Raw genomic sequence first — 11907 nt, 5'->3', positions numbered from 1 at the left:
TTTCCGTGAGAACTTCATCTCGCTATATACCCGACACCCTTCTCCCTTCCTCCGTTCCAACTAGTAGGAACTTTCCAACCTCATGCCCCATTCAGCCGGATGACTGTGTCTCGATAGCATTGCGGACTCAGATACCTGGGATGAAGCTGAACTTACCAGATCGGAAAGAACCAATCCATGGGTCCTGTACAACTCGGAGCCGGTGGATCTCCGTCTATCCTCCTGCGGTGAGGGTCTAGAGCGGGTAAACCGCTGATGGTGAAACTAACCAGCCGTTGAAAACAACCCTGTTAGGGAATAACGTCAATTGAGTCGCTGATGAGTGCATCAGGGGGATGTATGAGGCGCAGACGTGCAGTCTAGAGGTTGTCAGCATGGTCCATAATAAGACCTGTGGCAATGGCAAGGAAAAGGATATTCCTAGAATGCCCCCGCAGACAAACCTTTCACTTTCCAAGTTCAGATGACTAGATTTGCAGACGCGTACAACCGTTTGAATTCGGTTCAAAAGAATGAACTAGAGCTTGGGCTCCCGCTCGGCTCGATGATCTACCTCGCTTCGTATCTGGAAAGCTAAACGGGAGATCCCACCCAACCTATCGGTCCCGATACAAGTGTAACTCTGGGTCATATGAAGAATGGGAGCTCTTTATACCATTTCCATTACTTATTTTCTGAGAGCCATGTTTGGATATGGTATACTAGTAATCCGGAAGGAAAGATTTCTCAATAGCCCCGTTGGTATTGCGAGCACTTCTTTGGGTAGTTGCAGAAACACTTATTGCAAGATTGCAATTCAAGAACTAAGATCAAGAAAGGAATGCGGTAGTGTAATCATACTAAAATAGATATCCAACAAGAACTTGAATATACCCGGGCATCAATTTCCTGGCTCAGCCCAATCATACTCCATCACCCGCGACACAAAGGCAGCCATTTCCGGGCTTGACAGCTGACGCACGACATAAAATGTAGCGTCAAGGCCAGAACTAATTCCTCCAGCTGTGACTAGCTGTACCGAATCCCCTTTCAAATAACCTCCATCCATATAGCGCTTGTGCACTACATTTGTGGGGCCCTCATTTTTGTCACCAAAACGAGCACATACTTCCCGTAGAACCTCCACCGCACGGTGATGAGTTGTGACCGTCATTCCAGACAAAATACCTGCCGCGCCGAGCAACAACGCACCTGTGCAAATGGAAAACAAAATACGTGGCTTTTGGGACTCCGACGAGGTAAGCGTAGCGAATTTGCGGATTATATTGACCTCCGGGGTATTTCCCTCGACCAGTGGCTGAACAACGGCGGGTGGTCCTCCTGGAACTACGAGCATGTCGTACTCTGCAAGTTCTTCCATGGCCCTTTCCAAGAGCCTATCGGCTTTCACGGTCATGACACTCGCGGCGTGGATGATAGAGGTTTGCGCGATGGTTTCGATGATGAACATTCGATCCGGCTTGTCGGGGTTGCGGTTATGCGAAACATGGGACAGAACCTCCATCGGGCCTGTAAAGTCGAGGATATCCACCCTTGGAAAAGTAGGACACCTACTTTGTAATATTGCTTGTGTTCGTAAGCCGCCATGTTCTTGGCGGCTAAAACTTGCGGGTGTTATTTTCGGTTCGAGAGAAATACGACGCTGGCAGACGTGGTCACAGAAGAAGAGAAATGCAAAAGAAAATGCAGGTATGCAAGAGGCTGCAGATGGACAGAATGAAGGCACTTTCTTCAATACTTTTGTTGAGTGAAAGAGTTGGCTTGAGGGTAGATGAGATTGGCCTCCCACGGTGGGTATCAGACACGTTGCTGACTCCAACAAGTAATGGGCCGACGTCGTGTCACCGGAGCATCCTCATGTGCTTATCGAGTCTCATGAAACCCGAAAACTCTGCATTCGCCATCTACTGTACCCATGTGGATCTCCGTTCCAGCGGTGAAGTATAACCTCGTGCTGCAAGGGTTTTATGCAGTTTCCTGCGGTGGATGCCATTACCAATGTGTTTCACAATCCCTTCGCAGATACCCACCCCGTACCTCTGGCTGTTAATGTTTTTCGAGGTGCTGCCACAGCTTCAAGCTGGCTTAATCAATCTAGCCGTCAATTTTACCGATCCATCTCTTTCTGGCATACATTGTCCATCTTCGGGATGTGGACTGCGGGGAAATCCACCATGTCGGATGGTGGGGGATGCAGCAATAAAACTACTGCATAGCTTCTCTGAAAAATAACTTGATTTCCTAGATTCCCTGCGCCTCCTCAGAAAAAATGTCTTCTCCAGAGTACAGCGATCATTTTTCGATCACCAACATCCCGTTTGGTGTGGCATCTTCTGAGAGCCATCCGAATCCACAATGCGTGACTCGATTGGGAAACAAGGTTATTTTTCTTGTCGACATACAACGATCGGGAGTCTTCTCCAACATCACAGGCCTATTGGAAGGAATATTTGACAGCCCGACCCTGAATAAGTACGCGGCTCTTCCCAGACCCATTCAACGGGAGGTGAGAAGGGTGCTCCAAGAGACATTGAAAAAGGCCCTACCGATGGGTCTCGCCGAGGATATTGGCGCTGTCACTTTACATCTGCCCATTGCAGTTGGTGGGTTCACAGGTATGCATCCGATGTCGTCTACTCTGGGCATACGTCAACAGTCAATCTGACAGAAGATAGATTTCTCATGTAGTGTACACCACGTTCGCAATGCAGGCCGAATCATTATCAATGATGAATCGGTCCCTCCGGGGTTTTTCAGTTTCCCAATCGGATACAACGGCCGTGCTAGCACCGTCTGTGTCTCGGGGACGCCAATAGTTCGACCGAAAGGTCACTTCTTTGATCGCTCGGCGCCGTCGGAGAAAAAGCCCATTATTTACGGTCCCTCGGAGGCCATGGACTATGAGCTAGAAGTGGGCGTGATTATCGGAAATGGTGTGCCCAAGTTGCAGGGTTTGGATGCGCGTGACGCAAATGACCATATATTCGGAATGGTCCTTCTGAACGACTGGAGTGGTAAGTATTCATTTCGCCACCTGATCCTCGGGTAAATGGTTTTCTAACTAGACGTTGTCTCAGCTCGTGATATTCAGGGTTGCGAAATGATGCCGTTAGGACCTTTGAATGGCAAGTCCTTCGGAACTAGCATCTCTCCCTGGGTGATCACCTTGGATGCTTTAGAGCCCTTTGCCACCCCTGGTCCAAACCCTGAGGTTGCATTAGCAAGCCATCTTGAAGACGATGTCAATAAGTCAAGCTATGAAATAAACTTCAAGGTCGAAATTATTTCTGGGCAGCATGTGACGACCGTGAGTGAATCAAAATATACGGACTTGCACTGGAATGGACCTCAAATGGCGGCACATTTGGCTAGCACCGGGGCAGACCTTCGCACGGGTGACATTTTGGGCACAGGCACAGTGAGTGGTCCAAACGAGGGCAGTTTTGGCTGTTTGCTGGAGACCACAAAGGCTGGGAAAGAGCCTATAACCTTGACTGATGGCTCGGAGAGAAAGCTCTTGTTGGATGGTGATATAGTCCGAATGACCGGCGTGGTCGGTGGTGTGAACTCCGGTGTTGGATTTGGCGAGTGTGTTGGCCAGCTCGTGGCGGCAGTGGATGTATGAAACAGATGAGAATAAGAATTCTTGCGCTTCAGGGAACCCACACATGAGATATCTAGAGCGGGTTAGATCCGGCACTGACACATGACAAGTTTATAAGAATTTATTAAACAGGACCGTTATAGATATCAGGAGAGACGGTATATGATAGCCTATGAACAAAAACGAGGAGAACATCTAAGTAATCCAAATAATTCCGGAACACCATGGCCTTGGTTTCGTGAAGATAAGCAGTACCCAACGCCATTGAAATGCCTCTGGCCCACGCTGAAGAAAATTCATTACTGAAAGTTAGAGAAATCGGAAGCAGGCGATCGTGACGGCACCGCTAACTCCATAGTGGCGGATGAATATACTCCGATGCGCGATCCAGTATATTTGGCATAGTCCATTCGCCACTGCCCGAGCTCTCTGGGGTAGGAGGCGGAAGTGACCCAGCACTGGGTGTCATGCCCGAAGGAACAAAAGAGCCCACCGACGCGCCAGCCTGGTTGGTGTTAGACTGAGCCAGGTACGCGGGGCTGCGGCCATTTGCGGGGCGCGTTTGCTGATTTCCAAATGCGCTCAAGAGTTTTTGCAGGGCACGATGGGTTTTAGCAAGAGACTTAGCCCACTGCGTCTGATTATCACCGATGGCAGCGGGCGATGTGGGATCCATCGGAGGTGGAACGACCCCCGGTGGGTTTGTGGCCCCGGTAATTGGGTCATATGTATTCATAGCTTGAGCCGGAGAAGCCATACTTCCAGGAGCAGGGTTGGAATCGCTAGTACCATAGGCTCGCTCGTTACTCGCGCGTTGTGCGATGATTCCTTCGAGTTTCCGAAGCAGATTCCAAACATTTGGGTCTGATTTCGCCTCTTCGATGACAGCAAGCAGGAACGCGGAGCTAATAGCGCGTTGCAAGGCAATCCACGAGCGTGCAGCATGGGAGCTGATGTTGTGCATTTCGATATAAGCTTCCACGGTTGTCATGAGATTCGATACGCAGTCCGCTCGGATACTAGCCGCCCCTGCATCACTACTATCGTTTGTCGGTTTGAGCGCCGGTCGACACAATTCGGACGAGAAGTATGAAGAATGTAGCTTCAACACAACGCGCTCCAAACTTTCTGTAGCAGTCGAACACCACTGCGCTTCGCGCAAATAAGGCTTCGCTTCGTCCATGATTGTTTGAATTCTTTCCTTGTAGGCTTGGATGCTGCCGAAGCTCATTTGAGCATGCGGACTGAGCATGCGAATTCGCACAACTTCCAGAGCCAACGATATGACTCTACAAAGAGTTTCAAAGTAGGAGAGATCTCCAGGTTTTGAGCTTTCGCGGTACGCTATATCGGGCTGGCTGACTGCTGTGGTAGAAGGGCGATCGTAGGACAAGGAGAAATGGCTATCTTGCCAAGCCATGGACCACCTGAGAGGAGAAGATTAGTATTTCTAGGGAGATGCAGCGCCGATTGATCAAAATCATACCAAACATGCCGCCGGCGGTATCGCTCATCTGCTGAAAAACGGCTTGATTCGACGTGTAACCCTAGTGCCAACCCCATTCGAAGCGTCATGCCCAGCAGTACATATGAAATTCCAGGGTTCATATTATAGGACAGAACATTTCCAATGACCAGCAACGTCTGAATGGCTTCGATCGTTGGCTGTGATAAGAAGTTGGTCATTCGCAGACATTGGTAAGAGCAACAAACTAGGTTTACTTTAGTCAACATCCGTCTAGCGTGGTCATTCTAGTCGTCTTACCGTAGACTTGCGACGTCAATTCTCGTTCTTTGCTTCCGAGATCCGACGATTGGCAGCCAGAAGCCAAAACAGCAAATAAAAGCCCGAGATAGGCAATACTAACACCAAATGGGCTTTGGGCCTCGTTTGCGTCTTCGCGATAAATACCCCCAGATGCAATTCTACTTTGCAGCAAGAGCTCGAGGTTGCTTTCAAATTCGGCAATATCTTCAAGGACGGGATATATGGCCCCCGCAATATCTTTGTAGTAGAAGAAGAATCTGCTCCGGTGTAAATTAGATTCAGCGAGTAAATGTTGGTCCCTGGTGGGTTTTCACTCACTCTCTGCATTGTTGATCGGTTGGAAGTGCGCTACAGACCGCACTGATATCAAAAGTCGACATGTCTGAAGACCACAAATCCACAAAGGGATACGTTGCGGATTCATTATCCAGGCCAAGCTTGGGCAGGATTCCTCCCTCTAGAAGAGCTTGGAGCTGATCGGATCCTGATTTGTTATTTAGAATATAGGCTAACACCGACCGAGAGCCCAGATGGACAGTTCCTTTCCCCAGTGTGTTTGCAGCATGGATGCCCTCGCGATCTGGGGAGGCGCCCTTAGAGCGGGAGCTCGCATCGACACTTTGCACACTCCCACTATCAATGCCAGTAGCAGGGCCATCTTCGGCACGTTCGAGCCCAACTCGTAACGAAGAAATTGTGGATTCCATCTCCCGCAGTCGATTGCGTACATTATCCCACTCTTCTCGAGCAATGGATACTCGGCCACCTACGTTGCCGCCATTCGCTCGATACTGTAAAGATTCGTGATTGATGTGGGACGGAGCATCTTCGTAACTGTATAGTCCGGTGTGATCAGAAGACGGAATTGCCGACGCGCCTTCGACCGGGCTCTCGTGGAAAGCCTGCGAGCGTTTCTTGGAAGGCCGTTCGTATGAGCAAATTTCCGTATGGTCGCGTTTGATACACCCGTCGCAAGGTAGATTTCGGTCGCATTTCACTTTGCGCGCGTGGCACGGGTAGCAGGCTTTTGGTTCACGCGCTTTGCGCTTGGTGCGAATAATGGCATCTACTTGATCCTGCGGCAAATCGGATACGGACCGATTCTGTGCCGCAGCCATGTCGGAGGGGGAAATGGAAGGGTTCGGAACGTATGGCGAAGTCATTTCCCGGGTTCTTGATATATTCTGACGGCATCAAAGGGTGATTATATCGAGATTATCATGTGTCGGCTATCTGGGCTTCAATGCGACCGGACGGAAGCGCACAGAGGTTCAAAGGCGACACGGGCGAGTGAATGGTTTCAAAGGCGTTCGACTATATCCGTAGAGAATGGGCGATTTGGGCTAGACTATTCCATCACTCCGTGAGGGATGTCATGGTGGCACAGAGACAATTGTATCAGATTGAAGACGAGCTGGAGGTGCCGAAAGACTCCCAACTGGAGCTTCATCGTAATGAAGGGCACGTGATGTGGGGCGGCCCAATGCGGAAGGAATACGTCAGCGACATTCAGCATAACTAATTATCTATACAGTTTCTCTACAATATACAACTATATACAATAGGATTTCAAAGACTCACTAGAAATGTTCAATTAATTTGCTACCAATTTTCCTTGCATCCGACTCGTTTCATCTTATCAAGCTGCCCCAACCATATGCGCTTTCTGAGCTAATTAGTGCTCTATGATCGACTACTAACCAGTAACTAACTGGCATCGCCGATATGTAACTAATATTATGCAGGCACCTTTTCATTTAACAGCCCAAATTTCGTGTCGAGCTTCCTTCTCACGTCTGTGATGCTCTTTTACAATATTTCGGACCACAGACTGGAAGTATAGCGGTCCCTTTTCCATCTCTGGATGAAGTAACCCGTTCACAAAAATGCCCGAGCTCAGATTCTTCTGTGCCTCGATGCAGAGATGCTTGTCTTCGTTCATAATTCGCTTGAACATGTCGCTGACCAAAATGAATTCTGTGTCAGAAGAGTGCTTATTCCGAAAGACTTCATAGCGCATCTGACAAGTCTTTGGTGAAGTCGGAATGAATCGCTGCATGAAAAAGAAGTGAGGCATAGCTGGGAGTCAGTGATGGTTTTCTATGATGTCGTTCTTGGCAATTGATAGATTCCACTCACGTCACGGTCATTGAGGCATTTGGAAAGTAATAAGTGCTACAGACCTTCAAGCCCGCTTTGATTTGTTCTGGCGTTGACGCTGGAAGGTGAATAATGCTTCCATCGACGGTGTCGACCGAATACGAATTCAGATCCGCGACGGACTGCACATCCGGATGGGCCATGGCGCAATGATAGCATTCATTATAGTTATCGGCTAATACCTTCCAGTTATATGCGCCATCCATCTCCCATGTATGGTTAAATGCGTATTCATTCCAGTCAAAGTCGCTGAAGCGAGGCTGGAGGTCAACATCTTTGAAGTCTCTTTCCCACGTAATCTCAGGCTCCTCGTTGGAATTCAGGTTAACCCATATAAAGCCATTACAATCAATATGGATGTGGATTGGGCTCGAATTTGCATACCCCTGGTCGATGAAGTCTTCAGGTTGGTCAATCTGGTCCTCGGGCCCGTGAGCCGAGACATCGTGAAATGCTTTTATGGCATTGTTATTGTCTCGAAAGAGAAAAAAATACCATCCTGCAGTCTCGTAGCGTAGCCAGTTGCCAGGTTTAGGCAGGCGCAGGGAATGCGTGGTGAGCAGCCATTTTCTGGCAAAGATAGATCGCCTCTCAAGTTCATAAAGAGCCTGCGACGTGTACCAGTTGGCTGGGAGCGCTCTTCGTGGGGACTTTTTGGAGGCGATGGAATATGAGTTCTTGGAGGTATTGAGTCCCAATAGTCCTTTCAGAGTGGAGGCCATTATGATTTAAAGAGAAGGAGCGAAAAGAGCCGGAAACATAAAAAGATCTAGGCTGGGTGAACCTGGATACGCTATCTTTTTGAGAAAAAAAAGGGAAATCTTGTCGATACTTCTTTAAATTAGAGCAAGAGGCGGCGACACAGCCGACCCCGATCACAGGACCATAGTATGAACCCGAGCTGGTACGAGAAATTATGGTTAGGTACATCCAAGCCAACTGAAATTTGTCGCATTGGCTGTAAATCAGATGTACACAGGTGATATCGCGCAATTCGGTCTCGTCCGCCATGCTAAAAACGGCACGGGGCACAGAATGCGTCATTTCAATCATATCCATTCCACACCGAACTTGGTCTCATAGAAAGGGAATAATCAACCGTGCCACTATCGGGTCTCTTTCAAAGCTTTCACGCAAGATACAAACAAATATATCAAGATTATTTGGTCTTCTAATCAATAGTTCGTCGCATGCCTATACAGTGAGAGTTCGGGCTAAAAAGAAAAAACGAATCAGAAGTATAGTTTTCGGGATACGAAATAAAAACATCCCCGCAAGGAGCCTCCGGAATAGATATGCCTTAATTGGTAAACACGCCGTTCACGTAAACGGTACTACTCGATACCAGATGGCCAATAGGAAAACCACGATTGCAAGAGACCTGGAAGCTGTTTCCCTCAATTCACTTGGTCTCTATTCGTCTTCCAGCTTGTTTGCCTTTCAACTCCAACATACGGTAGTAATATAAAGCCCAAAAGAAGTATTTAATCGCGAAAATTCGAATCGAAATTGTTTGACCGAGTACTTCGGATTACTTCTTGGAGCCATATCCTCAGTGTTTTATTCGTCAGCTTAAAGACTATTGGCTAAATACTATATGAAGAACTCTTTGAGGATGAAAATTCTACAAGGTTCCCGAGGTCCTTCAAGAGAAAGTTGTATAATTACTACTTTATTCTGCGCGTAAAATCTCGCGTAAAAGTAGAGATTTGGTTGTACCATTTTGTATTATTTTTATTAACTGATGCATACTAATAATTCTTCTGCATTCCTTTCATCATAATATTAGCGTACTCGTTCTAATTAATTACCACCGAAAATTTAGTAATTTTTGGGTTGTGGCCATAATGACAGCGACACATGGCCTCGGGAATGTATTGCGTGCTCAAGCCTTGACAGCTTGCTCCTCGTCATCAGCAAAGGCATACTTTGAGAAGCGCCGAATGGCCTCTCCTTTATAAAAAAAGACATATGGAATTGCACAACAAGCCAACGCAATGAATGCGAGAAGAGAGCTCGCCCATTGGTATCCGAGTCGATTGTACATCTGCTCGGTGAAAAGGACGGTGGAGGCACCCCACATGGATCGCAAAAATGTCTTCGCAGCCAGGGCCGATGCGGCTTGATGCTGGTATGTGTCGACTAATTGATATTAGCTCCTGTTCAAGGTAATTTTCACAACGATTTCAAGACATACCTAAGTAGTTGTTGGCAGAGTTATAAAGGAAAATGAAACCGAACCCAACTGGCCATCCTCCAATAGCGGGTCCGAACCAGTGGATTTGAGGGTATGAGGTCCAAGCAAAGATGAAGAGGCCAACAGGAATGAGCCAGCACGCCCACATCATTGGGATGAGACGCATTTCAGCGGGGGGCTTTCCATCGTATTTCTGGCTGATCTTGAGATAGTTCTTGTTCACGAATGGCGCACAGGCAGCACTCATAAGCACACCGATGGCCAAAGGAATGAACATAAGGCCTGTAGAGGAAGCGCTCCAGCCCTTACCTAATTGATAAACAATTGGGTATCTGCGGTTTTGTTAGCTACTTGTCATATCACAGAGAAAGACAGACTTACGCAACAAAGAACATGTAAAGCAAGCCATACAAAACAGACATGTAGAGGGCGATGAAGAAGACAATTGGCTCGAGAAAAAGGAGCTGGAAAGGTCGGAAAAGGAAGATGCGCAGCTTCTGTCCCATGGGGCGAGGGTCGAGCTCAGCCTCGGTGGTATACTTGGGGTCATTTTCCTCTGCTCGCAACTTCTTGGCTCGCTTTTGGAGAAGAATAGGAGCATAAGTCTCAGGGACAGTGAAAGTAATGAGAACCCAAGCAACGAAGGACAGGATTAGTTGAAGCCAGTACAACCACCTCCAGCCGCAGTTGTCACTAAGGAAACCGCCGGCGAGGGGACCGATGGCGGGGCCAATAAATGGAGCAGCACTGAATGCTGCCATGGGGACTCCTCGTTCCTCGCTTCTCCACAGATCGGCCAAGGTACCACCGACTAGCGTCATCGGGGCGCTGAAAGCAATTCCATCGATCAGTCGACAAACGATCAGAGTTCCAATGTTCTTCGACACAGCACATGGGATGACAAAAATAACAGCGATGAAAAGCGTGAGGGCATATACTGGGCGTCTTCCGAACATTTCTGACATTGGGGCGAAAGCCATGGGGCCTGAATCGTTGTTAGCAATGAACGAAAATTGGCATAAAATTATGGCAACTCACCGACACCAAAACCAACAACGAAGACAGTCACAGTAACAAAACTGACTTCGCGGGAGACTCCGAAGTCTTTCATTGGGCCCTCCAAATCAGCTGTGATGACACTGCTGGCAAATGCGACGACGAAACAAGTAAAGGCAACAACCATGGTGCAATACCACTTGTATGCCTTCGACCAATTCTTGGGATTCTCAGGATCGTCTATGGTGAATGTTACCAGTTTCCAATCCTCCATTTTACCGGTGGCATTAGACTTGATAGGTTTGATGATCTCTCCATTTCGTGTCTCGGTAGTGTATTCGCGGAGGTCGGCGCCGTCATTCAGTTCGCGGGTGGGAAGGTCGAGATAGTCGACCTGGCCGGAGCCAGATCCGATCGAGGCAGTTCGACTTGTTGCATTGGTATGCGTGTGGTCTGAACGAGGTGTCTCCATTTCGATACTAGTAGTTGTGGATCGGATCCACTAGTAGGAGTTGATCGATTTCAGTGATGACTCTTTGGATATGGATACCTCAGCCCTGCAGGGGTCGACTCCTTCTTATATTACATTTTCTGGTCTTGGCATGGCATGGCGATTTTTACATATTATTTCTTTCCAAATATGGATATGCGGCAAAATTAATCAGTCTACGTTCACGGGGTTACTTCCCGCAGCCGCAACCTGGGGCGATCTTGAATTCTCCACCAACGGTGAGAATTTCCCGAAATAGGACGGGTGACGCTAGCTAGAAAGAGTAATATGTTACGAGGGTACCGGATAATGTTTTGTTGAACGGACATCCCATTTCTGACAGGTCAATACTTATGGATGGTCTGGGTTCAATCAATCAAAAATGTGATCTTCTCCAATCATATCCATGTTTTACCTGATAAGTCATTTGAGAGGCCAATCGTTCCGAGTCCAAAAATCGGACATAGAGAAATATCCCCGTCTGCGTTTCTAATATAAAGCACTAATCGTGCATCGTTCAGATGCTACACTATCAGTTTCTTCTCGGACACTTCTTAAACAAAAACTGTCTACACATTTATAGACCTCAGAATATACCCTACACATGGCCTTGACTTCCCTACATTGGGACTGGTCTTGAACGTGTACTATCTAGTATCATGACCACTGCGAACCTTGTTTTCCGGTCATTT

The 11907-nt window shown here is 47.8% G+C and overlaps 5 protein-coding genes across 5 annotated transcripts; 1 reads left to right on the top strand and 4 right to left on the bottom strand.

Annotated features, from left to right (window-relative positions):
* Positions 1 to 880: 880 nt before the first annotated feature.
* On the bottom strand, positions 881 to 1504 carry xanA (isonitrile hydratase-like protein xanA; the record flags this gene model as incomplete). The annotated part of the gene is made up of 1 exon (XM_057267439.1): positions 881 to 1504. The coding sequence occupies one exon, from the start codon at positions 1502 to 1504 to the stop codon at positions 881 to 883; it is 624 nt and encodes a 207-aa protein (XP_057121640.1).
* A 765-nt stretch (positions 1505 to 2269) lies between these two features.
* Positions 2270 to 3625, top strand: N7481_008219 (fumarylacetoacetate hydrolase family protein; the record flags this gene model as incomplete). The annotated part of the gene is made up of 3 exons (XM_057267438.1): positions 2270 to 2615; positions 2676 to 3014; positions 3078 to 3625. 3 exons carry the CDS (start codon positions 2270 to 2272, stop codon positions 3623 to 3625), a joined length of 1233 nt encoding a protein of 410 aa, XP_057121639.1.
* A 325-nt stretch (positions 3626 to 3950) lies between these two features.
* N7481_008218 (putative C6 transcription factor) lies at positions 3951 to 6535 on the bottom strand (the record flags this gene model as incomplete). Its single annotated transcript, XM_057267437.1, has 4 exons — positions 3951 to 5031; positions 5091 to 5316; positions 5370 to 5629; positions 5691 to 6535. The coding sequence occupies 4 exons, from the start codon at positions 6533 to 6535 to the stop codon at positions 3951 to 3953; spliced, it is 2412 nt and encodes an 803-aa protein (XP_057121638.1).
* A 590-nt stretch (positions 6536 to 7125) lies between these two features.
* Positions 7126 to 8254, bottom strand: N7481_008217 (aromatic ring-hydroxylating oxygenase subunit alpha; the record flags this gene model as incomplete). Its single annotated transcript, XM_057267436.1, has 2 exons — positions 7126 to 7425; positions 7517 to 8254. The coding sequence occupies 2 exons, from the start codon at positions 8252 to 8254 to the stop codon at positions 7126 to 7128; spliced, it is 1038 nt and encodes a 345-aa protein (XP_057121637.1).
* A 1163-nt stretch (positions 8255 to 9417) lies between these two features.
* On the bottom strand, positions 9418 to 11197 carry N7481_008216 (MFS transporter; the record flags this gene model as incomplete). The annotated part of the gene is made up of 4 exons (XM_057267435.1): positions 9418 to 9674; positions 9730 to 10061; positions 10111 to 10714; positions 10768 to 11197. The coding sequence occupies 4 exons, from the start codon at positions 11195 to 11197 to the stop codon at positions 9418 to 9420; spliced, it is 1623 nt and encodes a 540-aa protein (XP_057121636.1).
* Between the last annotated feature and the right edge of the window lie 710 nt (positions 11198 to 11907).

The sequence above is a fragment of the Penicillium waksmanii genome (assembly GCF_028829765.1).
Source record: "Penicillium waksmanii strain IBT 27052 chromosome Unknown utg000007l:1.0-4314555.0:1.0-4317578.0, whole genome shotgun sequence".
NCBI classification, from domain to species: domain Eukaryota; kingdom Fungi; phylum Ascomycota; class Eurotiomycetes; order Eurotiales; family Aspergillaceae; genus Penicillium; species Penicillium waksmanii.
Note: the sequence above shows the minus strand (reverse complement) of the source record. Positions and strands in the feature narration are given on the sequence as shown.